The following is a 16,966-nucleotide window of genomic DNA, read 5'->3' as shown; positions in this document are numbered from 1 at the left end:
ATGATGGTGAGAGTTGCACAACAATGTGAATGTACTTAGTGCCACTGAACTGTACAGTTAAATATGGTTAAGATAGTATGTTTTATATTATGTGACTTTTGACCACAACAAAAAAAAACTTTTTTAAAAAAGATTCTTGTAATAACGTATAATGGAAGAGAATGTAATAAAAGAATATGTATTTATATATTTATATATATGTATAATTGAATCACTTTGCTGTATACCTGAAACTAACACAACATTGTAAATCAACTATAATTCAATAAACATTTTTAAAGCATTTTTTTCTTCCTTATCAGTTGAAGGCATATGGCACCCTACTGCTTTATTTGTCATGAGGCTTGCTTTTAAATTCCAATCATTAAAGAATAGTATAAATGTCCTTTCCCTATCAAAAATCTCTTTACCACATCCAAAATAATTCTGGAAAAATTACTTTAGGATAGTTAAAAGGTGACATTTGGCCCAAATGTGCACTGCAAGCTTTGGTCCTTCCCAAAATGTAAACATTAGGTTATCTATAATACCAGAATATCCTAGAAACTGTTCTTCCACTTTGTTTTAAGGTTACATTTATCTGAAGTACAGGCAAAACCCAACTCCCTAATGTGTATTGCCTAATTAAGGAATTCAGCAGAACACTAGATTTATGAGGACCAGATATGCAGAAATTAAAGGGAAAAGTCAGAACTCAATGGTAAGCTGCTTTTACATTTCTGTACATCAAAATCACTGTTTTCCCTCATTTTGTTGACACAGTTCCCTTGAAAATGTAAATAATATTATTTAAGCTGTTCTTTCTCCCTTTCAATAGAATTCTCAGTTGTTTCACTGATCTCACATTTCAAAATATTGAATGCTTGTAAAACAAGCCATTGTGTGTTTTGATGCTTGCTTTTAACAGCCCATCATGCAAATATTTATTCACAACAGTTATTTCCATTGTGCATAGTTTTTACATCTAATGAAGGGCTCTGAAAAATTATAATCATTGAAACAAAAGCATACAGTACATTTAAACAAACATCAAAGGATAAAGTAACTTCTCCAAGAGGGGACAATTCTATACTGGGAGTTGTCGTCTGGGCAAGAATACAAAATTCTCATCTCCCCGCTTTTGGTAAAAGTATTCTGAATTATTTTGCATAAACTGCCTCTCATTTTCTTATCGGGTGGTCTAGGTGGGTTCCTACTCCAGGCTCCAAAGGGGGAGCTTACTGGCTAAACTTGAGCCAATCAGCCTGCACCTATCCCATCCTTCTGTGCTCAGTCACTGATTCAGAAGACTCACAGAGCAATGTGGACCTTTAAGAGGCAGGTCCAGAACTTTGATGGAATTGTTGAGAGATATGCTCTATTTACTGAATTTAGGGTAAAAAGGTGTAATTCTGAGCTGGGGAAGCATCTTGCTTAAATGAAGGACAGTGTGCGTTAGAACAGAACCAATACAGTTAAAGAAGAGCAAAGAGAGTCTAGGTCCCTTTGGCATCACGTGAGTGCCTGGATCAAGCCTTGCCTGATGTCAGTCACCCCCAGAATTTCAGCTATGTGAACCATTACATTTCCCTTTTCCTTTAGGCAGAGACCATTAATGTTTACCAAACAAATACTGGGTCAGCCAAAAAGTTACACCCAAATGAACTTTCTGGCCAGCCCAATACATTCTCCTCTACCTTTCCCAGTCCTCCCTGCAGTTAGATGGAGGCTCTGTTTCTAATGCTGGTCAATAAGATGTGGGTATAATAAAGCCATTTCCAAATCCAGACTTTAAATGCATCCCACGTAAATCCCCTAGGTCCTCTCATCCCCTACTGTCATGGGTTCAAAATGGCATAACTACAAAGTCAAAGAGGGTCAACTGGACTCTAACCAAACCAGAAATAAACCTTTGTCAAATTAAGCCACAGAGACATGGGTTTTTACTGATCTGTATATTACATATGTAATATATACATATGTATGTGTTATGTATGTATGTATGTTTTATATATATGTGTGTGTGTACATATATATATATATATATACACATTACATCAGAGTCTACCCATCATACTAGCCCATCCTCACTAATGTATCCCTTAGGCAATTTTAGATTTTTGTTTTGTACCTGCAACCAAAAGATGTCTAGTTATTCATCACTAGAAAGTATTTCCTTAAATAAATCAAACTCAGGCAGAATTCTTCCATCCAATCCATGGCTTCTTGGGGAAGCCATGCACTCTGCTTCCTATTCCAAAAAAGGAGTCTCAGCTGAAGACCTGCTTTGATTTCTTCCTTCACAGCATCTGTTAAAGGTTGACTGAGGATAGTAACCTAGAGGCCTTTGGGAGAATAAAACGGTACCTCCTCTTGAGAGCCTCCAGTTCAAAGAAACCCAAGGAATACTTTCAAATCCTAGAAGACTGTCTAGAAAAATCAAAACTGAATCAGCCATTAATTGAGCACATGTTCACCAACACCATGACCAGCAACATGAGAAACACACAATAAGGGTCTTTGTTTCCTTCCCACAGTCCTCTTGGGAAGAGAAAAGTTACACAGATGAGATATTTGAACATGACTTTTTGCAAGGTCACTGAAATCAATTTTAACAAGCTGAGAGTTTCTTTGGATACTGAAGACGGGCACATTTCACACCAATTGCGGGTCTCTTCCAGAACTGAAGAGGCTGGGGTCCTGACAGCAAGGTGGGCAGGAATCTCCTGATTCTGGGGTTCCAGATCTGTCTTGGGTGCCACTGAACAGACGCACCCATCTGAAACCCAGACAGAGACAACGAGCAAGGAGAGGCAACAGCTAACGAGATCAGTCCTTCTTGCAGAGAGCGGAAGAGCGTGTGGTTCCGTCGGGACCGCCCTGAGGGAGGGAAGCGCTGGGTCCTCTGGGCGCCAAAAGGAAGGCAACGGTGCTAGTGGGATCTGGGCCAGAACAGGAGATACTGTGGCTGGGGCTTTCTGCTGGCTGCTGCTGTTCCTCCCCCAGCCTGGGTCCCTGGTGTGCATGGCGGGTCTATACACCGCCTCACACAATTCAGGAAATCCATCTCTGCCAGAGCAGATTCTGTTGTCAGCAACTGAGAACCTTGGCCGACAAAGAAAAAGCAAAGATCATAGAAAAGACCTCTTAAGGGTTCTAAGGGGAAATCAAGGCTGCATTCCTTCCTCTCTCTGCTTAATCAAACACGTTTCCATACCAGTATTCGTTGGCTTACCCGAGAGAGGTGGGAGTTCAAGTCTCAGTCTCCAGCACTTCCAGGGCAGGGTTGATTTCATATTCACTGACACATCTTCAGAGCCCATCTCACTGTGTTTGCAACTTGCCCTCAACAAACTAATTGTTGGACAAATAAATCAAAGCCCTTGGTGCTTAGTATGGGTGACAGTCCCTGTGGCAGACAAAGTAGGAGAGCTAGGTCAATCTCAGGGCTGAACTTGAAGAATATTTGCTGTATTTAAGCAGCAGGGGCCCTTTTAATTCTATCAAAGTCACAGAATCAAGGAATTCAGATTTATTTATTTTTTAATAAACTTATTTTATTTGTTTATTTTTGGCTGTGTTGGGTCTTCATTGGTGTGCATGAGCTTTCTCTAGTTGCAGCAAGGGGGGGCTACTCTTTGTTGCAGTGCACAGGCTTCTCATTGCGGTGGCTTCTCTTGTTCCGGAGCATGGGCTCTAGGCACGTGGGCTTCAGGAGTTGTGGCTCGTGGGCTCTAGGGCGCAGGCTTAGTAGTTGTGGTGCACAGGCTTCATTAGTTGTTGCACGTGGGCTCCAGAGCACAGGCTCAGTAGTTGCGGTGCACAGGCTCCAGTAGTTGTGGCACGTGGGCTCAGCAGTTGTGGCTCGCAGGCTCTAGAGTGCAGGCTCAGTACTTGCAGTGCATGGGCTTAGTTGCTCCACAGCATGTGGGATCTTCCTGGATCAGGGCTCAAACCCGTGTCCCCTGCACTGGCAGGCAGATTCTTAACCAATGCGCCACCAGGGAAGTCCCAGAATTCAGGTTTAAATGTCCACCTGTTGTTTTGATTCTGTTCTATGATAGTGATTCCCAAACAGCATGTCCTGGAGAGATTTCATCTTCCCAGGTAACTAGATCACATCCTTCTCACTGAATTTCTAAATGCATTTTCATTTTCCCTCATAACCTTGAAACTGCAGGCTCTTTACCTCCACATTATCTGTTGACCAGAGTCCTCTTCACATAGCATCCCCAGGAGCACCCACTGTAAGCAATTCTGCATCTTCCCACTGGCCACAGACTGTATGACCTCACCTGCTCCAAATGCACAGCCTTCAAGAGGCAAGGCATCGCAGGGCCCTGGACCACACTTGGAGGAAAACAGCTTCGGGGCCTCAGAAGCCACATCCTCGATGTGACTCTCTCCATGACACATTTTGAATACTTTTCGGGGCCACCAAGGCACTCAGCAAAGATTGTGGGGTACAGCAGACACCCACAGTGCCATCGCTAAGGGCATCAAGGTTCAACAGAATGGACGCTTTCATGTATCGCTAACACCTGTACAAAAAGGTAAGCCTGTCTGGAAAACAGCTTGTCAACAAAAGCTCTACCCATACTCTTTGGCCTAGTAATTAAATAACTGTGACTCTCTTTAAGAAAGTAACTCGGGCCTCCCTCGTGGCGCAGTGGTTGAGAGTCCGCCTGCCGATGCAGGGGATACGGGTTCGTGCCCCGGTCTGGGAGGATCCCATATGCCGCGGAGCGGCTGGGCCCGTGAGCCATGGCCGCTGGGCCTGCGCATCCGGAGCCTGTGCTCCGCAACGGGAGAGGCCACAACAGTGAGAGGCCCACATACCGCAAAAAAAAAAAAAAAAAAAAAAAAGAAAGAAAGTAACTCAAAGCACAAATTATGCACAAAGATAATTATTTCCTCATAATAGCAGAAAACTATAAATTATGTAATTGTGCAAAAAGAGCTGAAAAATTTCAGCTATGGTGCAGACATTAAAAATATATCCCTGATACATTTTTAAAACATGAGGAAATGCTTATATAAACATATGAACTCAAAAAAGTCAAAAACCAATTAAGTGTCCCAGAGACGGTGTGAACACAACCGCTTTTAAAATTCATAGAGAAACAGCTAGAACGAAAGACATCAAACTGTTGAGGCAGTCATCTTAGGGTAGTGAGATTATTTATTTTTACCTCTCCCTCATGTCAGGATTACTTTGAAGTAGCTTACAAAAAATAAATGCACTGGGATAGAAGTAAGCAAGGAAGCAGACAAGAGAGACAGAATAAGGAAAATAAAATAAAGCCAAGGATGAAGCTGAGTCACAAGATGTGTCCCTTAAATTTCCTAGACTTATAAATAGCAAAGTTGCCTCAGAGACTCCTAGGAGTTCAAGCAAAGACAGACACTTGGAAATTCACTTAGAAAATTCACGGTGTTCACAGGATACAGTGTAAACTATTTCTCAGGATAAACACAGCTTTTTTTTTTTTTTTTCCTGGTACTAAGGCCTGAGAAGTATTTCTTAGAAAAGGAACTTGGGAAAGAAACAGGTTTTTTTGTTTGTCTGCTTTTTTTAATTTAATTTTATTTATTTTTTATACAGCAGGTTCTTATTAGTTATCTATTTTATACATATCAGTGTATATATGTCAATCAAAATCTCCCAATTCATCTGATAAAGTCCTTAAATATCCCTCCACTCTGTCTGTGCACATGTCCCTCTCAAGCTCCTGGCGCTGTCCTTCCCCAGCTGGCATTTACTGCCCCAAGTTCAGCGGGCTGCACTATCCACTTATCTCAAGTGTTAGACTGTTCTAACTTCAGATCCTTCCCAGAGCAATTCTGCCACACAGCATCCTTGCCCTCCTTCTGTGAACCTGCTCCTCTAATGAAAGAGCATCCCATCTGTTGTCACAGCTGGTCTCGACACAGACGTCCACCATGGACGGGCTGGGACGGGGTTCTGGGACGAGAGCCTGCAGACCGTGCTCAAGGTCGACACCGGCCATCAGACACCATCAGGCACCCATGAACCGCCAAGGCTCAGTGCCACCCAGGCGTGTCTGCCCAGCGTGTTGACAAGGATGCTGGAGTGAATGCAAACTTGGTCCCCGGCTTCAGAGAGCAAGAAACACACGTGTCTTCCTTTTTATGGGATGGAACTTTGTTTCTATTTGGATTCCCCATTTCACCCAGTAGCCAAACAATATCCCCCGCCTCCAATTATTACAGAGATCACGTGCAAGCTCTGAAAGATTCAAAGTGCCCACGACAACCAGGAGGGTTCACTTCAACGACAGACTTTGTCATTGGTCCAAATGGCATCCGGTCTCCTGCGGTCAGTACAGGCAGACCACAGATATGCCTCCGTGATCTTGACCTCAGGGCCTCCTCAGGCTGATTGGGCTTCCTTCCGCCATGTCTGCTCCAGCTTCCTCGGCTGATCTGGGAAATATTCTGCCACTCTCAGCACGTCGCTGGAGCTCACTGCCTGGTCACTGCACACAGACATGCCTTCTGCTTTTTACAGCAGGTTCTCTTCCTCTATGAATCTCCAAATATATTTGAGAAATCTAACTTACATTGCTCTAACTCATCCTTGGAGTGAAGTGACACAGAGCATCTCAAAAGCACTCTGGCATCTGAACTAACCTCCAAATCCTCCTTCCCTCTCCCCCCGGTGAAAAAATATTTACTGAGGTGAAGAAGGAGAGGGTGTGCTCAGAAAACACATGCCCATGAACATATGTTTTTCCAAATCTTTTGTCTTTTGCTGGAAATCTAAAGTCAGGAACCTGGCTGTTCTGTCCTGGGCTTTCTGCTGTAGCAAGAGGCAGTGGTTGCCATGTTTAACCTGCTAAAGAGATGAGACTTAAAGGGTGATGAGGATTAAGGGCAGGCAGAGAATGGGCGACATCAACATCGGTTTTGATATCAAAATCTTTTCCTGCCACAATGTCCTAAGAGATTGTGTCCAGAACCTTGAGAATCTCAGCGAGTTATATTATAACTTAAGCATCCCCCCACCTACCAACATGGCTTTCCCAACCAAACACACAAACAAAAACAACAACAAAACTGAAGTCTGACTGCCACCTTCTTTATTTAGTGAGTCTGCTCAGCAATTCTCCCATAAACATAAAAAGATACTATTTTTCACAAGAGGAAAATAACCAATGTCGCTAATGGCTAAAAACTCTTTGTGACTGCCTGTCTTTTCAAATGTATATGAAGTCTCATTTCGAGGCTTTAGTTCAGAGAAAGAGAGAGACAAAAGTTTTTATTCCCTTTCAACTGTTGCAAACATATTTCTTAACCTTAGTTACTGCTGTCCTGTCATGACAATATGTACTTAATCTCTTTTTGAATATATGTCACAAATCTGTTTACTTTAAGTTCAAGGGACTTCCTCCCCTATGGATACTTAATTTCTGGAAGTTGATGGGACAGACATCTTGGGTGATAGGTCTGTATACAAGGGACCCTTTGAACCCTCCTACACTGTTGGTGGGAATGTAAGTTGGTGCAGCCACTATGAAAAACACTGTGGAGGTTCCTCAGAAAAATAAAAATAGAATTACCATATAACCCAGCAATTCCACTCCTGGGCATATGCCTGGACAGAACTATAATTCAAAAAGATACATGCACCCCTGTGTTCATTGTAGCACTATTCCCAATAGCCAAGACATGGAAACAACCTAAATGTCCATCAACAGATGAATGGATAAAGAAGATGTGGTACATATATACAATGGAATATTACTCAGCCGTAAAAAAGAATGAAATAATGCCATTTGCAGTAACATGGATGCAACTAGAGATGATCACACTAAGTGAAATAAGTCAGAAAAAGAAAGAAAAATACCATATGATATCACTTATATGAGGAATCTAAAATATGGCACAGGGCTTCCCTGGTGGCGCAGTGGTTGAGAGTCCGCCTGCAGATGCAAGGGATACGGGTTTGTGCCCTGGTCCGGGAGGATCCCACATGCCATGGAGCAGCTGGGCCCGTGAGCCATGGCTGCTGAGCTGGCACGTCCGGAGCCTGTGCTCTGCAATGGGAGAGGCCACAGCAGTGAGAGGCCCGCGTACCGCAAAAAAAATAATAATAATAAAATATGGCACAAATGAACCTATCTACAAAACAGAAACAGACTCACAGACATAGAGAACAGACTTGTGGTTGCCAAGGGGGAAAGGCGGGGGAGGGATAAATTAGTAACTTGGGGTTAGCAGATACAAACTACTATATATAACATAGATAAACAACACGGTCTCACTACTGTAGAGCACAGGGAACTATATTCAGTATCCTGTGATAAACCATAATGGAAAAGAATATAAAATAAAGAATGTCTATATGTGTATAACTGAGTCACTCTGCTATATGACAGAAATTGGCATGACAGTGTAAACCAACTATACTTCAATTCAAAAAATAATAAAATTTAAAAAAAATCAGTACTCTGACACTTAAAACATTTTTAATAAATAAAATCTAAAAAGAAGCCAAATCTTGAAAAAAAATAAATAAATAAGTTGACCCAAAAAATTAATTAAAAAAATAAATAAAAGGGACCCTTAAAACTGATATTAAGTGAAGACGACCCTGGCCTCAGGTTGTTGGGTGATCCTCTTAATTCTTCCTGGATTTTTTTTTAAAGCAGATTTTAAAAAATAAATGAAGAAAGTGATATAGAAATATCCTGAGTCTTTGGTCTCATGTCACGACAAATCCACGCTGGATTCCTGTGGTCACCACTCACTTCTGCTCTAGCACCTTCACAATATTCTCCCCATAATTCACTCAAGTTTGTTGTCTGGCATCAAAAGTCAAACTCACAAATCCACATGTTCACAGAATCCAACATTCTCCTTTTGGAAACAGGAAAAAAATGTCTGCCTTCATGCTACATGCTTCTTCCTCGTTATTTACAATTTTACTAAAAAGCTACCCAGACTTTTAGTCCTGGTGAAACAGAGGTCACGTCAGTCTCCCCTCCTCCCCCAGGGCCCACGCATGTTAGTGAAGCCAATGAATGACGGGATGCTGGGATTCAGAGAGCACAGCCGAAGACTCTTCAGCATCCTGGCCTAGGAGACAACCACACAATTTCACATCATCAGATCCCCCCCTCCACCTCTGTAACAGCCTTGGGATTAAAATCCATGTTTTAGTTCCTTTTAGGTATCATTCCCGATTACTGCTGGAGAAATGAAGGCTGAGAAAATTAAAAAACAGGGGTTTCACTTATTCATTCCTTCAACAAACAATGAGCCACATCCAAGGCTCAGAGCTGAAACTCCACGGAAACCCCTCTGCACTCAAACTGCATGTCAGGCACCACACGTAATTTTTGCCTGACAAATGGATTCATTTTTAGTTATTATACATAATCACGAGCAGAATGTAAAACAGTTAACAGTGTGGGCTGAAGCATCAGAATTCAGACTGTGACACTTTAGTTGTAAGAGCTTGGACAAGTTACTTCTCTGAGTTTCCATTTCTGCATCTATAAAATGGGGTGAATAAAATCTAACCCATTGGGTTTATCTGCAAATTCACAAAAAAACACTTTCAGCCATCACTCAGTGCAGTGCCTGGCATACAATTTTAAATTACTTTAAAATTCACTGTTATTATTATCGACAAAAGTATTTCCTGCGGCACTTTGAACTACTGGGTGGAAAAAAAAACCCCAGCATCAAGCCATTTTACTGCTGTGCAAAGTTCCTTTCAGCAATAGTCTACAGTCTTAAGGATACTTAAAAATTTATTGAGTCCTTGCAGTGTCCAAAGTACTAAACTCAATACTGAAGAGAAATCAAAGAGAGAAAAATACACAGAGGCTGCCTCTAGAGGTACTTAAAATTTAGGAGAGGAGACAGAAAATGGTTTTAGAATGTGTCACCCCCGTAGAAGGTTGAAAAGTGCCTCCCCACCCTCACCAAAAGATATCTGCGTCCAAATCCCTTGAACCTGTGAATGTCACCTTATTTGGGGGAAGAGAGGGGGAGAGGGGTCTTTGCAGGTATGATTAACGTAAGACGGGAGATGATCTGGATTATTCCGGTGGTCCCTAAACGCAACCATGTGAGTCCTTACATAAGAGGGAGGGGATGGGAGGTTTTAGACACAGAAGAGGAGGCATGAGGACAGACCTGAGAGAGATGGGAAGACACTACCTTCAAGTGATGTTGCCAGAAGGTAAAGACCGCCGGCACCCATGAGGAGGTGGCACGATTCTCCCCTAAAAGTCTCCTGCCAGCACCTTCATTTTGGCCCTGGGACACTGATTTTGGACTACTGGCCTCCAGAACTACGTGAGAATGAAGTTCTGTTGTTTTAGGTCACCATGTTTGTGGTCATGTGTTAAGGCAGCCACGGGAAATTTACAGACCGTCTGATTAAAATCCATCCGTACCTCCTTCTATTCCTTACCAGTGCCTGGGAAGGAGCCAGCACAGAATTCATCCCCCGCCTGGACCATTTTGAGAGGGAAAGAGGCTGCTATTACTAGCCTCACCAGGACGCCATGGGCAACTGGTGCTGGTCCAGGTGAAAGAGGACATGCCACGGATATCCCCACACCCTACCTGACCTCTGCCCATCTCTAGTTCACTTCCCACCCTGTCCTTTCACGCAGTACCACAAGCTCCACGGCTCTCTCTCCCGGCCACACTGGCCCTCTGGAGTCCCCGTACGTGTCTGCACCCTCCCTGTAAACACCAACCCATCCCTCAGATGCTTTAAGTCCAATGCCAATATACCTGCGCTCAGAGATGCTTGCCCTGTCCCTCTAGCACACCGCAGTTGAAAGTTTACATTCCTTTACATAACATTTTTATACAATGTATAATTACACTTTTATATAATTAACATCTTTCTCTATCTCCTCTATAAACTGCCAGTTCCAGGAGCACAGTAACCGTATCTGTGTGGGGTTTTCTCACTACTGTAATCCTATGGCCAGCATGGCGTGGGGTATACAGTTGGTGCTCCAAAAGCAGCTATTGTGATAAAATAAGGAAGGAGAGGGGACCAAGGAAACCAGGAGGGGAAAGGAAGAGGGAACTGAACACCGAACTGGTGGGTTTTGAGACCATGACTTAAAACCATGGACGGTTTGTGCACTTTACAAGCTAGAGGAATGACTGGCAGTGAACTATCCTGAATCGAGCGACACTTTAGTACCTTCCTGACCCTGTGTCCTCAGAACACAGGCAAACAGTTCTTGCAGAATTCCATGCTCACTCAAAGCCTGTGGCCTTTAGTATTTGTTGAACCACCAAATTTTATGGATTTATGGATGGATGGATGGATGGATGGACGCATGGAAGGATACATGGATGGATAAAGACTGGTTGAATAAATTGGTGAGTGGATAAATGGATAGATGAATTTAAAATACAGGGTAGTATAAGCTTCTGCAATAGCGTATTTTTGGAGTTTTTGTTTTTTCATTTTTTCTTGGCTTTCAGAGTTGAACTAAATTAAACAGAACTTAATACTTAGAATTCTAAATTTCTATGCCTATAAGTATTTCTTATAAGATCATATTTAGTACCTAACTTTTTAATTCAAGAAAAATGAAACTTCTTGGTCTCCCCATTTCCTCTCCTTTTAATTTTGACAGTGTTTAAATGTAAGCAATAAAGTTTAGTCTGTCTCTCTGTGTCTCTGTCTCTGCCCCTGTCTTTCTCTCCCTATCTCTCTCTCTCTCTCTCTCTCTCTCTCTCACACACACACACACACACACACACACACACACACACATACTCACACACCCCAACGTGCTCCCTCCTGGATACTTCTTCCTCCCCTGAGAGCCCGGACAAGGTGTCACTGTAAACCAAAGCGCCTTCCAGTCCAGAGCTGTGGGAGGATATTTCCTAAATAAGAGGTGATGCTCAGCCACCCAGATGCTTCACTTCTGACCTAAGAGGGAAGCTATCAAGGTGGAAACACTCTGCGCGAAGGTGCCCTCACAAAGCCACTGCCCAGGAGGCTGGCTGCACTCTGCCACGGGATGCAGGCAGAGCACGTGCCCAACACGACCCACGGACAGGGGTCCATCACCACAGGAGCTCCTCTCCCGGGATCCCAGACCACTGAGTGTCTGCTTCTCAACGGCATTTGCAAGAGGACATAACTCTGGGGGATGCAGGTCAGGGTCATCACAAGCAGCCTACATGGTGCCACCTTCCTGACTTTGTATTGAAAACCTGCCTGGCTCTTTGCCCATCTCTAATCTCATTAATTTGTCTTTGGGCCCCTTTACTTTCCATGCCCTGACTGCCCACCCCCATGAAACGAATAGCAACATGTTAAAACACATCTGCAAGCTGGCACAGCTGTAATCTGCATCAGGTTCCCCAGGAAGGCTAGACTCTAAACATAAAGCACAAACTCTCTGACAACTTCATATAAAGCTGCTCTCCAGGAAAGGCTGGGACTGCACACCAGTGCTGGTAAAAACTTTTTGTTTCATAATAGAGTTCCCAGGTCCCAAGGGATAGAACTGCAAGTGATGAAACTTTATTTTTATTTGATTTTCAAAAGATCTATGAGGTTGCTCTATGACCAATCACTTCCTGCTCATAAAATTTAAACATATGGGTTCAAAGACGTTAGCCTGGTAATGAAGATCTGTGCACATCTGTTCCTTCAAGTCTTCATGTTTGGAAAGAACTAAGGCAATGCAGTAAATATAAAAATATGCTGAAACACATATTTAATATTTGGTAATAATCTCCATCTTTCCATCAGACCCAGACAAATTAGGCACTTTGGATGGTGTGTGTCTATGCATATGTTTCCTTCCAATTAAAATCCTCTTAAATATAGTCCATCTTGGATTTCAAGCTTTTTTAGAACTTTCAGGTGGTCGGAGGATCTGAGAGGGGAAAGTGATGTGAACATATGGGAAAAAGAACTGAATGGCCCATGTGTTTAGAATTCATACCTGCACCAGGAAATTTTCTACAACTGGAAGGTTTCAGGGCTGTGAAACTCAAAATATGTCATAGGCTGGGCTTACAGCATCCTTCCACAAGCCGAGACCTCCACATCAGAGTTCCTCATGTTAAGGACATTTTCAGTGTCTCCACTTGAAAAGTCCAGAGCTAGCAGGGCAAATACAGTTCTCTTCAACCCTGCTCAGCCTAATAAAGAAATCAGTAACAGAACTATGTGTGTACCTAACCGAGAAAACATATAAGAGTTGGGTCATATTTACAAAGCTTTTCCGTACCTTAATAAAACCTTGTTATTGCGGCATAAAAACAGAGAAGTCTATTCCTATTATCAAACCAAGTGACAACCAATAAAAAACATGCCTCGTAGCCATAGGCAAGCAAGTCTGCTGGGCTGTTGTTGCTGTGGATCTGGGTTTTTTTAACCTCACGTCTGCCTGGGGTGGATTCACTGAATTCATCGAGCTTTTCTTCCGTTTCTTGTGCACATCACAAATCCCCGAGGCGCTGGTCCTCAGAATTGTTCTAACTCATAATTAGGTGACATGAGCCCATTACGACTGCACTTGAAAAGACAGCCAAGCAGGGTGGGCATAGGTCACCCTCTTCCTACGTCACGCCAGCAGAAAAGCCGGCTATTGTCAGATTTAAAGCAATGTAACCTCAATGATGCCTGAAGAGCTCAGAGAACAGAAAATTCCTGTAATTAAAAAGGCTCTGTGCATGATAATTGGCTTTGAAGTTTCTGAGAGAGATCCCATCTCGAAAATCTTCTCAGGAAAAAAAAAAAAAACCTCTGTTTACAGGGATTTGGGGACACACATGGGAGACTGCTAAGATGCCCCGCTTTGCTCCTTATACATTTCTCTGTAGGAAAGAGGCCCCTGTGGGAACCCCACACAAATAAAGAGACCTGATCAGTAAGGAGAAAGAATGGCGGGTCCTTTCTACAACCTCCGGTGTGAATCGAATAATTTCCCTTCAAGGAATTCGTGTCCTGAGCTTCCAAACTTGCTGTGCCAATGACAGACTGGGATGGAGACAGATGAGGCAAGCAGATGCGGAATCCCCGCCTTCCTCACAGCTGCAAGTCAGGGGCTCTGCTGGGATAACGCAGGTGACAAGCAGGGTTTGAAACTCCGCGTCCACCCTGCACGGATGCTGCCACCGGACAAATAGCCACAGAAGGCAAAGGGAGAGAGAAGCCTCTCTTAGGGAAGCGCAGGGCCACCTCTCCGGAGCTAGCCCCATGCCACAGGCACAGGAGCCCACGATGCACGCAACGGCACTCCCATACAGAGGCGTGCTCCGGCATGATTTCCTCACGGGTCTGTGCCAGTAGGAAAAGTCAAGCCCAAATTCCTGAACCTTTCCAGGAGGTCACTTCAGTCCCTTCCTCTGACATCTTGCTCAGCCCTCCCAGGGCCCATCTCTCCTTTCAAGGTTCCCCACGGCCCCCTCCCAGAGTGGAACACGCGGTCGGGGGAACGAGGCTCTTTTTCCGCCCTGGCGGTCTCACTCGGGCCTCCAGCCCCAGTCTTCCGGGGAGGCACCTACTACGAGGGGCAGCGGGAGGATCTCGGCCGCCGCACGCGCGCGTGTACACGCACAAACGCACACGCACACCCACTCTGCCGGCCGCCCCCATCCATGCACGCCCTCCCACACACTCACTCCCAGCAAAGTTCGCCCCGGGGCCCCAGAGGGCGGCGGCGTCCCCTTACCTTTGGAGAAGAGGGCGGCCAGGCTGACGAGCACGGGGGACCAATGGTGCCACAGCGTTCCCATCGTAGACGCGCACATCCCGGAGACCCGGAGCGCAGATCGGCGGCTCCCCGGCGCCGTCTGGGCGGTGAAGACACAGTCGCCAAGCGCCCGGAGGACCGGAGCGGGCCGGGAGGGCGAGGGAGCGCTGGGCTAGGGGCGCGAGCGGCCGCGGCGCCCTGCGTCCTCCTCCCGCCCGTCCATGGCCTGCGGGAGGCGACACCGCGCGCCGCTCCGGAGTTGCTCTCCCGAGTCCAGCGCGCGCGCAGGCAAACTCCACCTCCTTTTCACCCCCACCAGGATATTTTTACTTTCATCCACGCGAATTTGTTCCTTTCCGTTTACCCAGCGAGGACTGGCTCCCAGGTGGCCCCCAAAGGGCGCATCCGGGAGCGCGGGGACGCGGGGCGAGCGGCTACGGGTGGGCTAGCGGGCGACGGCGGGGCGGCGGGGTGGCGGCGTCCGGGGCGGAGGCGGTGCGGGGACCTCCGGCCGGGTGGCCAGGCTCCCGGAGCGCCGCGGAGCGCCCGGGCGCACAGCCCCCATCCCGCCCGGCCGCGCCCCGGGGCGCGCGCCGGCGTCCAAAGTTTGGCGGGGCGCAGCCGCTGCCCGCGTCGCCCACCCCAGCCCCGGCCCCGGCTCCGGCCCCGGCTCTGGCTCGAGGGGCCCTAGGCGCGCGGCGCGCACGGCCCGCTACGGGGATGCGGGGCTGCCCCCGGCGCCAGGGGGAGGCGCGCCACCCGCGCGCGCAGGAGGACCTGCAGGCCCGGGGACCTCGCCGCCCGCGATCGGCCGAGCCTGCCTCCGGCACGGACGCTAGCGCCACAGAGCCCCCAGCGCGCTAGGGGTCTGCCTTAAAAATTAGTCTTTTTTTAAAAAGCCCCACCCTTTCGGAGTGACAGCCGCGAGCCCCAATCCGCACAGCCAATCCCTCCTCCCGGGTCTGCCCCTCACCCACCCTCCCGGCCACCCCGCCCTGCGGGCGCGAGCGGGAGGGGGCCGCCTGGGAGGCGGGCGAGGACCGGGAGGGGTCTGCCTGCTCGGAGGAGGCGGGAGGGAGCTGCCCGCTCTCCCAACAGGTGTCAGGAAGGCCATCTGCTTTCTCTCGCTCTTCAGACCTCAAGCTAAGGGCAAGTCCTACAGCCTGGGGGTTTCTAAGGCTCTCCGCCTGCCAGTGAATACAAAGATGCCTGTAGAGGCCCTCACCCCCACGCCTCAGTCTCTGGGCAGGGGGACCTCTGACTTGCCAGGCGTCCTGAGGGCCATGCTGACCCCGCCCCTATCCTGGAATGACCACCAAATCAGTGATCCTAAAAGAATCCCGTCCTGACTCCCCGCTGGCCCTTTTGGAGCTGGAAATGGATCCATTAAGGGCCAACGCGGCCTTGAGAAGAGAAGAGACAAGTTCTTCATTTATCCTTCCTGAATCCCTAATTAAGACACCCCGGAAACCAAGGCCACAAAGTATCAGCGTATGATTTTAGCCCAAGGACTTCCCCATGTGAGCCTTTGAATTAACCAGATCAGAAATCAGAGCGAGGGAAAGCGTTTTGAGTAGTTAAAGAATACTGCAAACCAACAACCACCAAGTCAAATGAGGTGAATTTACCTCAGAAGGTAAAAATGGGTCATCATCATCCGGCCAAGGGAGCCGCAGGTGTTTTAGTCTAGATGCCGGTGGTTGCAAAATATACCAACACTTTAGGAGTGTTTAGCTTTCAAAGTTTCAAAAGACTGTCTGGGTTTCACTCCTGGTGATGATATGTGCTCCTACTTTATTCTACGTTTAATTTTCTGAATGTCTGTCCTGTTTTTCTTTCCTCTTTCTGCCTTTTCTCTTTGCTTCTCTCTCCTATAAAAATTCTGAAGAATTTATGCAGCAAGGAACCTAAGAGATTATACATTTCAGTGCTTCTGAAACTTAAGTGTCGACCTCACCTGGGACGTTGAGAACCCTCCCCTGCCATTCAGCAGGTCCAGGTGGTACTCAAGCTTCTGCATTCCTAACAATTGCCAGGTGATGCTGATGCTTTCCATCCAAGGACCACTGGTCTAGTCCACTATCCCTTCCACCTCAGTGAAAGGGAAACTGAGGCTTAGTCCCCGACACACCTTCACCTGGCCTCTTAGTGGCAGAGACAGTAAACTGCTCAAAATGCCAACTCTAGCTTGCCAGAGTCAGTTTCAATGTGAAATTGAGTCTATTTTAAAACATGTTTCCAATTTATTGACTAGGAAC

The 16,966-nt window shown here is 46.1% G+C and overlaps 1 protein-coding gene across 1 annotated transcript in view; it reads right to left on the bottom strand.

The window, feature by feature from the left end:
* TMEM132D (transmembrane protein 132D) overlaps positions 1 to 14,766 on the bottom strand; it is a 632,768-nt gene extending 618,002 nt beyond the window's left edge. Inside the window, exon 1 of the mRNA XM_060119302.1 lies at positions 14,688 to 14,766. Coding sequence (XP_059975285.1) covers positions 14,688 to 14,766 — 79 coding nt within the window. The remainder of the gene's footprint in view (positions 1 to 14,687) is intronic.
* Positions 14,767 to 16,966: the final 2,200 nt, after the last annotated feature.

Source organism: Mesoplodon densirostris, chromosome 15 (genome assembly GCF_025265405.1).
Source record: "Mesoplodon densirostris isolate mMesDen1 chromosome 15, mMesDen1 primary haplotype, whole genome shotgun sequence".
In the NCBI taxonomy this organism is placed as follows: domain Eukaryota; kingdom Metazoa; phylum Chordata; class Mammalia; order Artiodactyla; family Ziphiidae; genus Mesoplodon; species Mesoplodon densirostris.
Note: the sequence above shows the minus strand (reverse complement) of the source record. Positions and strands in the feature narration are given on the sequence as shown.